This window comes from Aethalodelphis obliquidens, unplaced genomic scaffold (assembly GCF_003676395.1).
Source record: "Aethalodelphis obliquidens isolate GAN/ISIS:26980383/991018 unplaced genomic scaffold, ASM367639v1 scaffold42, whole genome shotgun sequence".
In the NCBI taxonomy this organism is placed as follows: Eukaryota; Metazoa; Chordata; class Mammalia; order Artiodactyla; family Delphinidae; genus Aethalodelphis; species Aethalodelphis obliquidens.
In genome coordinates, this window is record NW_020837986.1 from 10193708 (window position 1) to 10209977 (window position 16270).

The 16270-nt window shown below is 44.5% G+C and overlaps 1 protein-coding gene across 1 annotated transcript in view; it reads left to right on the forward strand.

Annotated features, from left to right (window-relative positions):
* The window catches only part of LOC113605040 (fer-1-like protein 4), a 50161-nt gene that overhangs the window by 10354 nt on the left and 23537 nt on the right, over positions 1 to 16270 (forward strand). The window contains 12 exon segments of the mRNA XM_027078047.1: positions 2822 to 2915; positions 2990 to 3106; positions 12703 to 12766; positions 12769 to 12854; positions 13836 to 13988; positions 14143 to 14268; positions 14494 to 14527; positions 14530 to 14556; positions 14559 to 14623; positions 14748 to 14921; positions 15369 to 15485; positions 15580 to 15741. Coding sequence (XP_026933848.1) covers positions 2822 to 2915; positions 2990 to 3106; positions 12703 to 12766; positions 12769 to 12854; positions 13836 to 13988; positions 14143 to 14268; positions 14494 to 14527; positions 14530 to 14556; positions 14559 to 14623; positions 14748 to 14921; positions 15369 to 15485; positions 15580 to 15741 — 1219 coding nt within the window.

Here is a 16270-nt window from a genome sequence, read left to right on the forward strand (position 1 = left end):
GTCCCCTGCATCGGCAGGCGGACCCTCAACCACTGCGCCACCAGGGAAGCCCCTCTTCTGTCAATTTTTAATCAATAGCAAATGTTAATAAGTGCAGTTTTTATTTATTATTTATTTATTTATATATCTGGCTGAGGTGGGTCTTAGTTGTGGCATGCAGGATCTTTGTTGCCGCGTGTGAGATCTTCGTTGTGGCATGCAGGATTTTTTTTTTTTTTTTTTAGTTGTGGCATGTGGGATCTTTAGTTGCGGCATGAGGGATCTAGTTCCCTGACCAGGGATCAAACCCGGGCCCTCTGTATTGGGAGCACAGAGTCTTAACCACTGGACTACTAGGGAAGTCCCAATAAGTGCAGTTTTTTTTTAAATTGAGGTATAATTGACATTTAAATAGGTGCAGTTTTGACTCTTGTCAGTTTTATTTTGTGTTATTTTATGTCAGATTATTTCTGCCAATAGAAGTCTTGGAGCAAAGAGCATTAGTAAGTTGAAAAGATAAGCTCTGGGAGCAGTATTAGGTGAAAAATCCTTGGAGTCACTTATTTTATATATTTTTGAAAATTTCCATAATAAAAAGTTAAGACATCATTAGGGGTCAAAAAGGGACCAAAATATCATGTTTCAAAAATCATTTTACTTTACCTGACAAATATTTTTTGAGCATCTATTAGGTGCCAGGCCCTGAGGTTACAGTGGTAATCAAAATGAAGTCCCCGCCATGCCTTACTTTCTTTTTTTTAATGTATTTTTAAAAATAAATTTATTTATTTTTATTTTTGGCTGCATTGGGTCTTCGTTACTGTGTGCAGGCTTTCTCTAGTTGCGGTGAGTGGGGGCTACTCTTTGTTGCGGTGTGCGGGCTTATTGTGGAGCATGGTCTCTAGGCTCATGGGCTCAGTGGTTGTGGCTCGTGGGCTCTAGAGTGCATGCTCAGTAGTTGTAGCACATGGACTTAGTTGCTCTGCGGCATGTGGGATCTTCCCAGACTGGGACTTGAACCCGTGTCCCCTGCATTGGCAGGCAGATTCTTAACCACTGTGTCACCAGGGAAGCCCCATGCCTTACATTCTATTTGGAGAGATGGATAAAGCAGAGTATGAGGGTGGAGAAAGTAGCAGGGACTGTTTAGAGGAGATGACCTGGGAAGGTCTGTGAAGAGATAACATTTGAGCAAAGACCTGAATGAAGAAGGGGAGAGTGAGCCATGGAAAGATCTAGGGGCCTGACAGTCCAGCAGAGGGAGCAGCTAATACAAGGGTGCTGAGGTAGTAACGGGCTTGGCGTATTCAGGGAGCAGCAAAAAGGCCAGTGTGACTGTAGGGCTGTGTGTGAGGGGAGAGTAATATTTGGTGAAGACAGGGAGATAAAGAAAACAGAGCATGTAGGGCCTTCTAGGCCATTTAAAGAATTTTATTTGGGGGGTTCCCTGGTGGCACAGTGGTTAAGAATCCACTTGCCAATGCAGGGGACACGTGTTCAAGCCCTAGTCTGGGAAGATCCCACATGCCACGGGGCAACTAAGCCCATGCACCACAACTACTGAGCCTGCGCTCTAGAGCCCCCGGGCCACAACTACTGAGCCCATGTGCCGCTGCTACTGAAACCTGTGCGCCTAGAGCCCGTACTCCGCAACAAGAGAAGCCACCGCAATGAGAAGCCTGCGCACCACAATGAAGAGTATCCCCTCTCCCCGCAACTAAAGAAAGCCCGCGTGCAGCAATGAAGACCCGACGCAGCCAAAAATAAAATAAATAAATTTTTTAAAAAAAGGAATTTTATTTTATTTTTTGCGGTACACGGGCCTCTCACTGTTGTGGCCTCTCCCGTTGCAGAGCACAGGCTCCAGATGCGCAGGCTCAGCGGCCATGGCTCACGGGCCCAGCCGCTCCGTGGCATGTAGGATCCTCCCAGACCGGGACACGAACCCGTGTCCCCTGCATCGGCAGGCGGACTCTCAACCACTGCGCCACCAGGGAAGCCCGGAATTTTATTTTTAACTCTGAGATGAGAAACTTCTGGAGAGGAGTGAAATGGTCTGAAAAGCATTGAAAAGCTCATTCTGGATGCTATATTGAGAATATTCCGTAGGAGAGAGGGTAAGAGTAGACGTGGTAAGAACAGCTAGGAGGGTGTTGCAATAATCCTGGTGAGAAGTGATAGTGGCTTGGACTAGGGTGGTCCTGGAAAAGGGGGAAAGTGGTCAGATTTTGAATATATTTTGGAAGTAGAGACTAAATGATATGCTGATGGGATCGATGTGGAATGTGAGTGAAAGAAAGAGCAGTGAAGGATGACTTGGAAGTTTTGAAGTGAAGCAGGGTTCGCTTTCAAGGTGGGGGCCTGGGGCAGTCATTGGAACTCATGCACTTGGTTTGAGCATGTAATGTTTGAACTATCTTTGGTCAGTGTTGGAACTGTCAAGTACAGCCCATGTGAGCCTTTAACATGCATCTGAATCCTCCAGGTATAAAAATGCAGATTTCTGATGCAGCAGGTCTGGGGTGGGGCTGAGATTCTACGTTTCTAAGTAGGTAATACCAATGCTGTTGGGCCTGGGCCACACTTTGAGTAGCCAGGGCAGTAAATAGTTAAATGCTAGTACATTCTGGGTCTCCAAAGTGAGGCTGGCCTTGATGAGTTGGGGAGTGGTTCAAATATAGAATCCATCCTTGGCTGAGGAAGGATGCCTCCTTGAGAACAAGACTGAGAGGAGCTGTGACGGAGGCTGGGCCTGGGAGGCCTGCTCTGAGGGAGGTGGCCCCTAAGGGTCAGTGTTGTCTCCTTTGATTCCCACCTGCCACACCCGCTACTGCTCTTGCAGACAGTTTTGCCACGGTGCTGAGCACAGGACAATGACTCGGCCCAACGCGCTGGATCTATACAGATGCCAAGGGAAACAGCTGGCGTTTAGCCTGGTACAGTCTGGGGAAGGGGGATCAGGGGCACCCAGCAGGGACCCTCCACTCATGTTCTCTTCCTGCCCTTTCAGAACCGGTTGGCAAAGCAAGGACTGTGGCTCCTTCGGGGCCTGAGACAGGGCAACGTGCAAGAGAAGGTGGCACTGGCCAAGAAGCTCCTGGTGAAACTGCGCTTCCTGGCCCAGGAGGTAATGCCTCACCCACCCATTTCCCCACCCTGAATACCCTTTCTTCTAAGCCTACTGGAGGTCTTTGGGCAGGGGTGACCTAACATTTGTCCTGTGGATTGATACCAGGCCATGGGACCTGTTGCTCTGAGCATAGGACTGAGCTCCATTTGGAGTAGCTAAGGGTGACGATGTACATTGTAGGGCCCAGCAGGGATACTGGGAACATGCAAGATCTCTTTGGAAGAAGGTCTGAGAGTACATTTCCTTGGCATGACTTTCCTGGTTTGAAGCTCTGAACACAACACACGGGAAGGGTAAAGGAAGTTCACATTTATAGAAAGCTTCCTTGGCTAAGCATCTGCATGTATTACCTAGTGTGACTCAACAGCCTTGGGAAGATGTTACCCCATTTGACAGGTGCAGAAACTGAGGCTTAGAGAGGGAAAGTGACTGATCCACCATGTCATAGCTGGTTAAGTGTCAGAGCTAGAATTCAAAGCCAGTTCTGCCCCACTCTGAAGCTCAGTCATTCCCAAAGGCACAGAAAGTTTGGATCGCTGGGGCCAATATGTCCTCAGGGTCAAACAGTGAGGAGTTTGGATATTGGTCTCAGATCTCGAAGGGCACGTTGGAGTTTGGCAAGTATGAAAGAATGGACAGCATGTGCAAAGGCGCAGCTGGAAGGCAGAGTAGTGGAAGGAGATACAGAATAGAGACCTTATTAAAGTGAATTTTAGTACAAAATTATTACTTTTTTAATTTTTAGAAAAATTAATTAATTAATTAATTTTTGGCTGCATTGGGTCTTCGTTGCAGTGTGCGGGCTTCTTACTGTGGTGGCTTCTCTTGTTGCGGAGCATGGGCTCTAGGCACGCGGGCTCAGTAGCTGTGGCTCATGGGCTCCAGAGGGCAGGCTCAGTAGTTGTGGCACACGGGTTTAGTTGCTCCACAGCATGTGGAATCTTCCCAGACCAAGGCTCAAACCCGTGTCCCCTGCATTGGCAGGTGGATTCTTAACCACTTCTCCACCAGGGAGGTCCCAAAATTACTTTATTTATTTGGAATGAAAACCTTCTATTGTCAGCTGACATTTAAAAACATTTTCTGATTTAAATATGCCTCCTGAAATAATATAGGTTAGTTTCACTATTTTTCAAACTTTGTGTAATACTGTTTATATTATTTTGCTTTTTTTAAAACTTAATATTATGTTTATTGTATGTAGCTGTAATTTGTCCATTTTCATTGCTGTATAATATCCCACTGTATGACTATACTATAATTCACTTATCCATCCCACTACTGATGGATATGTGTGTTGATTCCAACACATGGTGGTTAGAAACAATGTTTCCAAGACTGTTTTTATACATGTCCTGGATGTAAGTGGAAGAGTCTCTAGGACAGTGATTCTCAAACTTTTTTGGTCTCAGGACTCCTTTACAGTCTTAGAGTAATTACTGGGGACCCAAATGAGCTTTTGTTTATATAGATGTATCTACTGATATTCCCTATTATATAAACTAAAACTGAAAAAATTTAAAACCATAGAAATAAAAAATTATTTATTAATTCATTTAAAATAACAATAGTAAACCTATTACATGTTTTTTTGTATATTTATATAGGGAAACATAAATATATTTTTAGAAAAATAAGTATAGGGGCTTCCCTGGTGGCACAGTGGTTGAGAGTGTGCCTGCCGATGCAGGGGACACAGGTTTGTGCCCCGGTCCGGGAAGATCCCACATGCCACGGAGCGGCTAGGCCCGTGAGCCGTGGCCGCTGAGCCTGCGCGTCCGGAGCCTGTGCTCCGCAACGGGAGAGGCCACAACAGTGAGAGGCCCGCGTACCGCAAAAAAAAAAAAAAAGAAAAAAAAAGAAAAATAAGTAAATTCTCCAAAACAAAAAATGTAGTGAGAACAATGATATTGCTTTACATTTTTTGCAAATATCTGGCAAAGAATTTTTATACTCTGTTATATTAAAATCCATTGGTCTGTCTTGCACTTTGAATGGATCTATTATCCTTGAATGACTTTGAATCATCATACATAGGTCATTTGGAAATTTGCTTCCCTGAATTATGCATACTTTCCAAATGTTCATGCATTTCATTATACAGTATTAAGAAATCACATTCGTTAACATCATCACAAATCTCATTAGAAAAATCTTTAAGTGTTGGGAAGCTGTCAAGCTTACAATGGCTGATACAAGAGATACCGTTTTTCCAAAATTGTAATTTTCCATTTTGTTTTGTTCTTAATCTTGGAGGAAAAGCTTTCATTCTTTCACTATTAAGTATGATGTTGGCTGTGGGTTTTTCATAAATGCCCTTTATCAGGTTGAGGACGTTAACTTCTGTTCTTAGTTTTCTGACTATGTATTTTTTTTTATCATGAAATGATGTTGAATTTTGTCAGATGCCTTTTCTGCATTAGTTGAGATACTCATTTGTGTTTTTTCCCTTTGTTCTATTATTGTGGTAAATTACATTGACTGATTTTCTTAGGTTGAACCTCTCTAGCATTCCTGAGATAAATCCCACTTGGTCATGGTATATAATCCTTTTTATATGCTGTTGGATTCAGTTTGCCAATATTTTGTTCAGAACTTATTCCTAAGGGATATATCTATATTCATAAAGGATACTATTCTGTAATTTTCTTTTCTTATGGTGTCTTTGTGTGTTTTTCATATCAGGGTAATGCTGGCCTCACAGAATGAAATAGGAAATGTTCCTTCCTTTTCTGTTTTTGCGAAGAGCTTGAGAAGTATTGGTGTTAATTCTTCTTTAAATGTTTGGTAGAATTCACCAGTGAAGCCATTTGGTCCTGAGCTTTTCTTTGTTGGGAGGTTTTTGATTACTAATTCAATCTCTTGTTTTGTCTGTTGAGATTTCTATTTCTCCTTGAGTCAGTTTAGATAAATTTTATGTTTCTAGGAATGTTCTCATGTTCATTTCTTTTTTAAAAAAATTAATTAATTTATTTTTGGCCGTGTTGGGTCTTCGTTGCTGTGCGCGGGCTTTCTTTTTTTTTTTTACATAAATGCCTTTATTCTACTTCTGGTCCTCGTGGCAACTTTTTCCATCTGAAAGCTGCTCCCTGTACTTCTCGAAGCAGGAACATGAAAATGGATCAGAAGTTTCCAAACTTTTCATCATCAACCCAGTTCTAGAGGCTGGAAGTCTGGGGTCAAGGTGCCAGCGTGGTTGGGCTCTGGTGAGAGCTCTCTTCTTGGTTTGCAGATGGTTGCTTTCTTGTTGTGTCCTCACATAGCAGAGAAAGAGAAGAAAGAGAAAGAGGAAGAGGAGTAAGAGAGAAAAAGAGAGAGAGAGAGAGAGAGAGAGGGCTTTCTTTTTAGTTGCTGCGAGCGAGGCTACTCTTCGTTGCGGTGCACAGGCTTCTCATTGCGGTGGCTTCTCTTGTTGCTGAGCATGGGGTCTAGGTGTGCGGGTTTCAGTAGCTGTGGCATGTGGGCTCAGTAGTTGTGGCTCGTGGGCTCTAGAGCACAGGCTCAGTAGTTGTGGCACACGGGCTTAGTTGCTCTGCGGCATGTGGAATCTCCCTGGACCAGGGCTCAAACCCGTGTATCCTGCAATGGCAGGCGGATTCTTAACCACTGCGCCACCAGGGAAGCCCCTCATGTTCATTTCTGATTTTAGGTATTTATATCTTGTCTCTTTTATTCTTTGTCAGTCTAGCTAAAGGCTCATCAATTTTGTTGATTTTTCCAAAGAACCAACTTCTGGTTTCATTGATTCTTTTGTTTTTCTATTCTCCAGTTTATTTTTCTCCACTCTAATCTTTATTTACTTCCTTCTGCTAGCTTTGGGTTGAGTTTTCTCTTCTTTTTCTAATTCCTCAGGGTATATAGTTTGGTTATTGACTTGAGATCTTTCTCTTCTTTTTTTTTTTAATAAATTTATTTATTTATTTGTTTTTATTTTTGGCTGTGTTGGGTCTTGGTTACTTTGCATGGGCTTTCTCTAGTTGAGGCAAGCGGGGGCTACTCTTTGTTGCAGTAGGTGGACTTCTCTTTGTCGTGGCTTCTCTTGTTGCAGAGCACGGGCTCTAGAGCGCAGGCTCAGTAGTTGTGGCGCATGGGCTTAGTTGCTCTGCGACATGTGGGATCTTCCTGGGCTAGAGATCGAACCTGTGTCCCCTGCATTGGCAGGCAGATTCTTAACCACTGTGCTACCAGGGAAGACCCTCTTTCTTCTTTTTATGTAGGCATTTATAGCTATAAATTTTCCTCTGAGCCCTATCTTTGCTGCATATCATAAGTTTTGCTGTTACATTTTCATTTTCATTCACCTATAAGTATTTTCTAATTTCCTTTGTGATTTCTTCTTCGATGCAGTGTTTAAGAGTGTGTTGTTTAATTTTCACACATTTGTGAACTTTCTAGTTTTCTTTCTATTATTGATCTGTAGTTTCATTCCACTTTGGTCAAAAAAAGATACTTTGTATGATTTCAGTCTTTTAAAATGTATTATACTTGTTCTGTGACCTATATGGTCTATCCTGGAGAATGTTCTATGTGCATTTGAGAAGAATGTGTATTCTGCTGTTGGATGCATTGTTTATATATCTCTGTTAGGTCTAGCTGGTTTATAATGTTGTTCAGGTCCTCTGGTTCCTTAATGATCTTCTGTATAGGTGTTCTATCCACTATTGAAAGTGGTATATTGCAGCCTCCAATCACATGTTTTAATTCAATTATTTCCATCTGGCTCCAGTTTTCTTATGTTTGTTGAAATTATCCACTTTAAACTCTGTACTTTTCCCACTAGACCCTTTAGAATTTTTATCACAGTTATTTTAATATCGCTTTCTAATAGTTCCCACATTTGGGTTATCTGTGGGTCTACTTCTATTGATTATTCTTGTCTTGACCATGGGTCACATTTTTTGCTTTTCCTATTCTTATAATTTTTCATTAGGTACCTGGAGTTTTGTATAAAAGAACAGTAGAGGCTAAAATAAATAATATCTCCAGAGAGTTTTGATGAAGTCTACTTTAACTAATTTTTCTGTTTTCTGTTACCTGTGTAAGAAAATTTTACTACCTCCAAGCCACAAAGATATTCTCCTATGCTTTTAGGAGAATAAAGATAGTCTCCTGAAAGTTTTATGGTTTTAGATTTTACATTTGGGTCTCTGACTGTTCTCAAGTTAGTCTTTGCATATGGTGTAACATATGGGTCAAAATCCTATTTTTAAAATATGGACATTGAGATAGTCTAGCACCATATGTTGAAAAGATTTCTTTTTCCTGTTGAATTGCTTTGGCTTTTTAATTGAAAATCAAGAGGTTGTATAAGTTCCTCTGTTGAATTTTTCATTTCAATCATTGCACATTTTTTTTGCTTTGTTTTGTTTTTCTAAAATTAATTAATTATTTTTGACTGTGTTGGGTCTTCGTTGCTGCACGTGGGCTTTCTCTAGTTGTGGTGAGCGGGTGCTACACTTCGTTGCAGTGTGCAGACTTCTCATTGTGGCAGCTTCTCTTATTGATGAGCACCAGCTCTAGGCATGTGGGCTTCAGTAGTTGTGGCACACAGGCTCAGTAGTTGTGGCTCGCAGGCTCTAGAGCGCAGGCTCAGTAGCTGTGGTGCACAGGCTTAGTTGCTCTGCAGCATGTGGGATCTTCCTGGACCAGGGCTTGAACCCCTGTCCCCTGCATTGGCAGGTGGATTCTTAACCACTGAGCCACCACGGAAGTCCCTGCACTTTTAATTTCTGTAAGTTCTTTTTTTTTCAAATCCGCTGTGTTATTTTTCACTGTTTATTATTCCCAGTAAGTATTTATCAGGTTTGTCTTTTGTTTCATTTAAGAATAGTAAGCAGAGCTGTTTTTATAATGTCAGATGATTCCAGTAGTCAGTTTTTGAGGGTTTGTTTTCACTCTCTGTTTCTGCTGATACTTCCTCATGGTTGTTTCCTTCTCTGCTTAGTTGCTTTAAACTGTGAACTATTCATTATAGTTTCCTCAAAAAATTATTTGTGGGACTTCTTTGAGTCCTGGAATAAAGGTACATTCTTCCAGAAAACATATGACTTTGCTTCTGCCCTTGATCACCTTAAACTGAAATTTGATGTTTAGCAACACCCAGGCACAGTGAAAAAAATTGGCTTGTGGTTATTCTTTTCAGGGACAATTTCCAACTTCCACTACACTCAGCCAGACAACTCTCTTTGTTGATCACTGGATGTGAGAAAGTGGGGCAGGTTCCATTATGGTTTATCTTTATCCTGAAGGTGTGATTCTCTGGGGTTCTAGTTTTTAAGGAGGGGAGATATCTCCTATGAGACTCCTGTTCTGAATGGTATCTGAGCTCTTTATATTGTTTTTACTCACTGCCAGGTCATGAAAAGCTCAGGGTTGCCAGGTTTGGCAAATGCCCTTGTGGCAAAAGTTGCTGAAATGCTCTGTTAACTTCCCTGGATTCCTGTCTTCATTCAGGGCTTAGTATGATAATTCTTCATTCTTATTATCTCACCACTGCCTTTAATAAATATTTAAAAATATTTTTTCAAGTCATTTTAGTTGGTTTTAGTGAGAGGTAGGTCTTAATTCCTAGCTCATGATATTACTGGAGGTGGAAGTCAGGCATGATGATTTTCTTTTTGATAATTTTTTAAAATATTTATTTTATTGAAGTGTAATTGATTTACAATGTTGTGTTAATTTCTGCTGTACAGCAAAGGGATTCATATATAAATATATATATATACACACATATATTCAGATATGTGTGTGTGTATATATATATATATATTCTTTTTCATATTCTTTTCCATTATGGTTTATCACGGGATACTGAATATAGTTCCCCATGCTGTACAGTAAGACCTTGTTGTGTATCCATTCTATATATAATAGTTTGCAACTGCTAATCCCCAACCCCCAATCCATCTCTCCCCTACCCCCCGCATTCCCTTGGCAACCACAAGTCTGTTCTCTATGTCTGTGAGTCTGTTTATGTTTCATAAATAAGTTTATTTGTGCAGTATTTTAGATTCCACATAAAGGTGATATATGGTATTTGTCTTTCTCTTTCTGACTTACTTCACTTAGTATGATAATCTCTAGGTCCATCCATGTTGCTGCAAATGGCATTATTTCATTCTTTTTTATGGCTGAGTAGTATTCCATTGTATATGTATATCACATCTTCTTTATCCATTCATCTGTTGATGGACATTTAGGTCACTTCCATGACTTGGCTATTGTGAATAGTGCTATTGTGAACATTGGGGTACATGTATCCTTTTGAATTAGAGTTTTGTCTGGATATATGCCCAGGAGTGGAATTGCTGGATCATATGGCAACTCTATTTTTAGTTTTTGAGGAACCTCCATACTGTTCTCCATAGTGGCTTCACCAATTTACATTCCCACCAACAGCATAGGAGGGTTCCCTTTTCTCCACACCCTCTCCAGCATCTGTTATTTGTAGATTTTTTTAATGATGGCCATTCTGACTGGTGTGAGGTGGTACCTCATTGTAATTTTGATTTGCATTTCTCTAATAATAGTGATGTTTGAGCATTTTTTCATGTGCCTGTTGGCCATCTGTATGTCGTTTTTGGAGAAATGTCTATTTAGGTCTTCTGCCCATTGGGTTGTTTGTTGTTTTTTGTTGTTGAGTTGTATGGTCTGTTTATATATTTTGGAAAGTAAGCCCTTGTTGGTCGCATCATTTGCAAATATTTTCTCACGGTCTGTTGGTTGTCTTTTCATTTTGTTTATGGTTTCCTTTGCTGTACAAAAGCTTGTAAGTTTGATTAGGTCCGATTTGTTTATTTTTGCTTTTATTTCTCTTTCCTTGGGAGACTGACCTAAGAAAACATTGGTACAATTTATGCCAGAGAATGTTTTGCCTATGTTCTCTTCTAGGAGTTTTATGTTGTCCTGTCTTATATTTAAGTCTTCAAGCCATTTTGAGTTTATTTTTGTGTGTGGTGTAACTTCATTGATTTACAAGGCATGATGATTTTTAAATAGGGGAAGGAGAGGGTCAGCTTTAGAGTGATCACTTCTAGCTATTGTTTGTTTGCTTCCTCAATGATATTTGAAGTCCTATTTTATGCCAGGCTCTGTATGAGACCCTGGGGATCCACCCCTGTCATGTTTCTTGCCCTTTTGGGGCTTATGTTCTGGCGAGGGAGATAGATTATGCATCTTAAATGCATGAGAAAAATAATGATGATCTGTAGGTATTGCTAAAGAAGATGTTATAGAAGCTAAGGGGTCAGGGGAGAACCAGCTTACATAAGGTGGTCAGGGAAGACTTCTCTGCAGAGACAGCATTTAAACTGAGACCCAGAGGATGGTAGCAAGCCAGCCATTCATGAGAGAATGAGTTGGAAGGGAAGACTGAAGACAGGAAGACTGTCTCAGTTGTCTGGACAAGAGTGGACTGTCTTGATCTAAGAGAGTGAGGAAGGGGGACATTGGCAGGACTTGGTGATTAGATGTTGGAGGAGAAGGCTGACACCAGCTCAAATACTTAGCTGATGTGAATGGGCACACAGTGGGGATCACTGGGGAGAGAGCAGGTTGAGAGGAGGGAAAAGTAAGGAAATCAGGCTGACACAGGCTCCAACATGGTGAACCCTGAAGACCTTATGCTAAGCGAAAAAAAGCCAGTCACAAAAGGACAAATGATTCCACTCATATGAGGTACTCAGAGTAGTCAAACTCATAGAGAGAAAGTAGAGTGGTGATTGTCAGCGCTGGGAGAGGGAAATGGAAAGTTAGTGGGTTTTATTTTTTTTTCAGGCAAGGCTTTATTGGGGCCCCTGCTGCAGCAGGGGGCAGTGACAACAAATAAGTTTCCCTTGCTGGCTCGCTCCCCGAAGTGGGGCGAGCTTGTTCCTTATATGGGGTGAGGGTAGGGGTGTGTCTAGGGGTCGGGCCGGAGGGGCGGCTTAGGTGTTTTGCCCACCCCTTAGGTGGTGTGGTGTGCAGGGGGCATGCGCAGAACGCTGCTTTTGCTCCCGACCCCCTTGCTTTTGCTCCAGGCTCTTCAAAAGTGGCAGTTGGGCTTTTTGGTCTCTTTGTGTTTAACGGATACAGAGTGTCAGTTTTGCCATGAAGAAAGTTCTGGAGTGGGCGGTAGTGATGGCTGCTGAGCCTGCGCTCTAGAGCCCGTGCTCCGCAATAAGAAAAGCCACCGCAATGAGAAGCCCGCGCACCACAACGAAGAGTAGCCCCGCTTGCGGCAACTAGGCAAAGCTCACGTGCAGCAACAAAGACCCAAGGCAGCCAAAAAAAAAAAAAAAAAAAAAGTGAATGTCATACTGAACTGTACACTTAACAGTGGTTAAGATGGTAAATTTTACGTTATGTGTATTTTAACACAATTTAAAAAAGAGAGAGACCAGAAAATAAAAGTCAGGTTGGACTTTTGAGTCTGATGTGGCCTGTGGGGCATCCGCAGGGGAGAGATGTCCAGGAGGCAGGTGGCCAGATGGATCTGGGGTTGGGGGGGAGGTCAGGGCTGGAGATGGACTTTGGTCCGTCCATCCAGTGGCAGCTGTGGGAGCAGGTGATCTCAACTCCAGATTCACCTCTGTAACCCAGTTCTCTGCCTGCAGCCCCAGCAATCCCTCCTGGATGTGCTGGTCTGGAAGCTCAGTGGGCGGCGCCATGTGGCCTGGGCCTGGATCCCGCCCAGGATGTGCTGTTCTCTGTGGTGGAGGAGGAACGGGGCCGGGACTGTGGGAAGATCCAGAATCTGCTGTTCACAGTGAGGGGTCCCGGGGGCGAGGGTGCTGGGACTAGAATGGGCTGAGGCTCATAGGGCAGCACAGACATTGGGGTGGAGCCATGTGGAGCGCAACAGGGGTCCCCAAACTATTTATTTATTTGTTTATAATTTTTGGCCACGCCATGCTGCATGCGGGATCTTAGTTCCCTGACCAGGGATTGAACCCGTGCCCTCAGCAGTGAAAGTGTGGAGTCCTAACCACTGGACTGCCAGAGAATTCCCTCCAAACTATTTTTTTAAATTAAGTTTCCGGTCAAAAAGTTTTAAAATTTTATTCAATTAAAAAATGTTTTAATTAAAATTTTTTTAACTTTTAAAATTGTTTTAAAATTATTATTTTTTAAAGTGTACCAAACTCTTTTTAATTATCCAAAGTGCCAAAAGGAGATTGTGCCTTTACCCAGGTGAGCTTTGACGTGAGATAAACCCCAAATATTGTCATCTCTGGGCCTGAACTGGCCCTTTTGCTGAGTAGGCTCTGACAGATGAGCAGGGTTATGAAAATGGGAGTGTGACTAATTAGTTCCTTATAAGTACAGCTGATTTGGAGGCAAAAGATTTGTAAATGAGGTGTCCCTGGGAGAGACACCAGCAGGGTTCCCTAGTGGTGAGAAGCTGTGACCACAGGGGTAAGGGACAGGGAATCTAAATGTGTTGGGGATGAGGGGACAGATGGGTGAGGGTGGAGTAGGGGAGAGCAAGCTCAGAGCATAGTTTTGGGGTCTGGGGTCTGGGCTATAGGACGTGACAGTGTTGGGGCAGGAGGGATAGGGAATGAGAGGGAGTTTAAGGGTGATGGGGCATTGGATGGAGGGCATGAAGAGGGTGGGGTACAAGGAGTACTCTTTGGATTAAGGATCTGGTGATGCAGAGAGTTGGGGCCTGCCTTGGAGGAGCAAGATGGTTGGCCTAGCTGGGGTAATAAGAGGTGGTCCCTAACATGCTTCCTCCCCGCAGCAGGCACCTGGGGAAGCCGCTGGCGAGGTCCGTGCCAAGCTGGAGCTCTTCCTGGGGCTGGAGCTGGGCAAGCAAGCCAAGGCCTGCACCTCAGAGCTCCCCCCGGATCTGCTGCCTGAGCCCTCGGCTGGGCTGCCCCTCAGCCTGGACCGGGACTGGGAGTGCGGGGCGTGGGGCAGGCGGGCCCAGTTCTCTATTTGCCTGAGGTGTGGGGCTAGATGCTCAGCTGGGGGTTCGGATCAGAGGGGTCTGGGGTCAGGGACTCCAGTGGTCCCTGAGCTAACATGACCCCTTCCTTCTCTCCACCCCAGACTTCAGCTACTTCCAGCTCCGGGCTCACTTGTACCAGGCCCGAGGGGTGCTGGCAGCAGATGACAGTGGGCTCTCGGACCCCTTTGCTTGAGTCCTCATCTCTACCCAGTGCCAGACCACACGGGTGAGGGCTGGGCTGGGATGCTGGTGGAGGGGCACTGGGAGACAAGGTGGGGTGGAGGCTGAGCTTTTTCCAAGACCCTAAGTCTCTCTTCCTGCCTTGGATTTTCAGGACAGGATACTGGATCAGACTGCCCTGATTTAGGGGGTGGCGTAGAACCAGAGGGTCTTAGGGGTGAGGAGTTCTTCTGACAACTGCTGTTGGCTCCTTCCCTGCATGGCCCTCAAGGTCCTGGAGCAGATGCTGAGCCCTCTGTAGGATGAACCGTGGTGTTTGATCAGTTATTCGTGGACTGAGGGAGCACCTGCAGGAGGAGCCCCCACTAGTGATTGTCAATGTCTGTGACCACAATAAGTTTGTGAGTGTGGCCTGGGCTCCACCTGGGTTCCCACCCCCAAGGATCCCCTCTTCTTGTCTTGATGTGCCCTCCCCTGGTTCCTGAGCCTCTTCTACTTTTGTCTTCACTGCCCTGCTCCCCGAAGGGCCCCTCTGTGTTCCTGGGAAGGACGCTGGCCGCCCTGAGGGTAAAGCTGATGGAGGACCCTTACCAGCATCCTGAGTTGCAGTTCTTCCCCCTGAGGAAGGGGCCCCGGGCAGCTGGGGAGCTCATCGCCACCTTTGAACTCATTGAACTGGACTACAGTAGTTGACTTGAGGTCAGAGTGCTGTGGTCTAGCTGGACACACCGTGGATCGCTTCTGCTATTTGTTTAGGTCATCCAGCTCCAGGGATGTGGGCATGTCCCAGGGTTACCCCTCCAACTCCCTTACCCCCAGAGAATGCAGGCTGCAGGTCTGTCCTGGGACCGCCTCATTGGACCTCCTGACTCCAGGTAACACTTGAAGTAGACCTACCCTAGCTTCACCTTGCCAGGCCTCCAACCCCAGAGAACCCAAGCCCGGGTTGACCCTCATGCCTCAGACACCCATCCTCCTTCCTGTACGTGGCTGTTTCCTGAGACACCCCCCTCCCATCAATCCAGCCTTGCCAGGTTCCTCTGGTTTTATATTTCACCAGCAGTCCTCCATTTCTTTTCCCCGAGCCCAGGCTTTCCCTCCTTTGGCCTGACTCCTCTTTGACCTCTGATCTCTTGCTCCCTTCAGCCCTCAGTGCCTAGTGATGTGGAGCCCCAGGACCTGACCGCCCTGGTTGAGCCCCTCTCCGGACGCCTATCCCTGCCACCGCACGTGCGCCCGCTGCTTAGGGAGTTCCATGTTGAGGTAGCACCAGGCAGTCACATCCTCCTCCCTTCCCTACACCTGGGTGTCCTTCAGTCAGGTACAGGCCCCTGAATCTCCCACTTCCCAGCCCCAGGTACTGTTCTGGGGTCTGAGGGGCCTTGGCCGTGTGCATCTGTTTGAGGTGGAGCAGCCCCAGGTTGTGCTGGAGGTGGCCGGTCGGCGAGTGGAGTCCGAGGTCCTGACCAGTTACCGTGAGAACCCCAATTTCACTGAGCTCGTCAGGCATCTGACAGTGGTGAGGACATGGGCTGGAGGCCGGAATTCTGAGCTGAGAAATGAAAGAGGGCAGTGGGATAGTGAATTCCCGGCTGGTTATATTACATTAACCCAGGGGTCACCAAATTTTCTATAAAGCGCCAAATAGTAAATATTTTAGGCTTTGTGGGCCATACAGTCTCAGTTGCAGTTACTCAACTCTGCCATCATAGCATGTAATCATCCATAGGTGACAAGGAAATGAATGAGTATGGCAGTTCCAATAAAACTTTATTTACAAAAACTGACAGCAGGCCAGATTTGGTTTACAGGCAATAATTGGCTGATCCCTGGATTAATTCATGAACTGGTTGTGCTCTGTTGGCTCTGTTGATTGAGTGGATTAGCCAAAAGTCATGAAGTGTGAGTCCAAAGGAATCTGAGACACCAGGGGCCATGAAGACAAATACATTCTTTGTTTAATTTGTAATTACTGTACTCTAGTATGGGCTTTGGAGTCAAATTCTGGCAATGTCACTTAGGAGCCTGTCAAATCACTTGTCTGATTT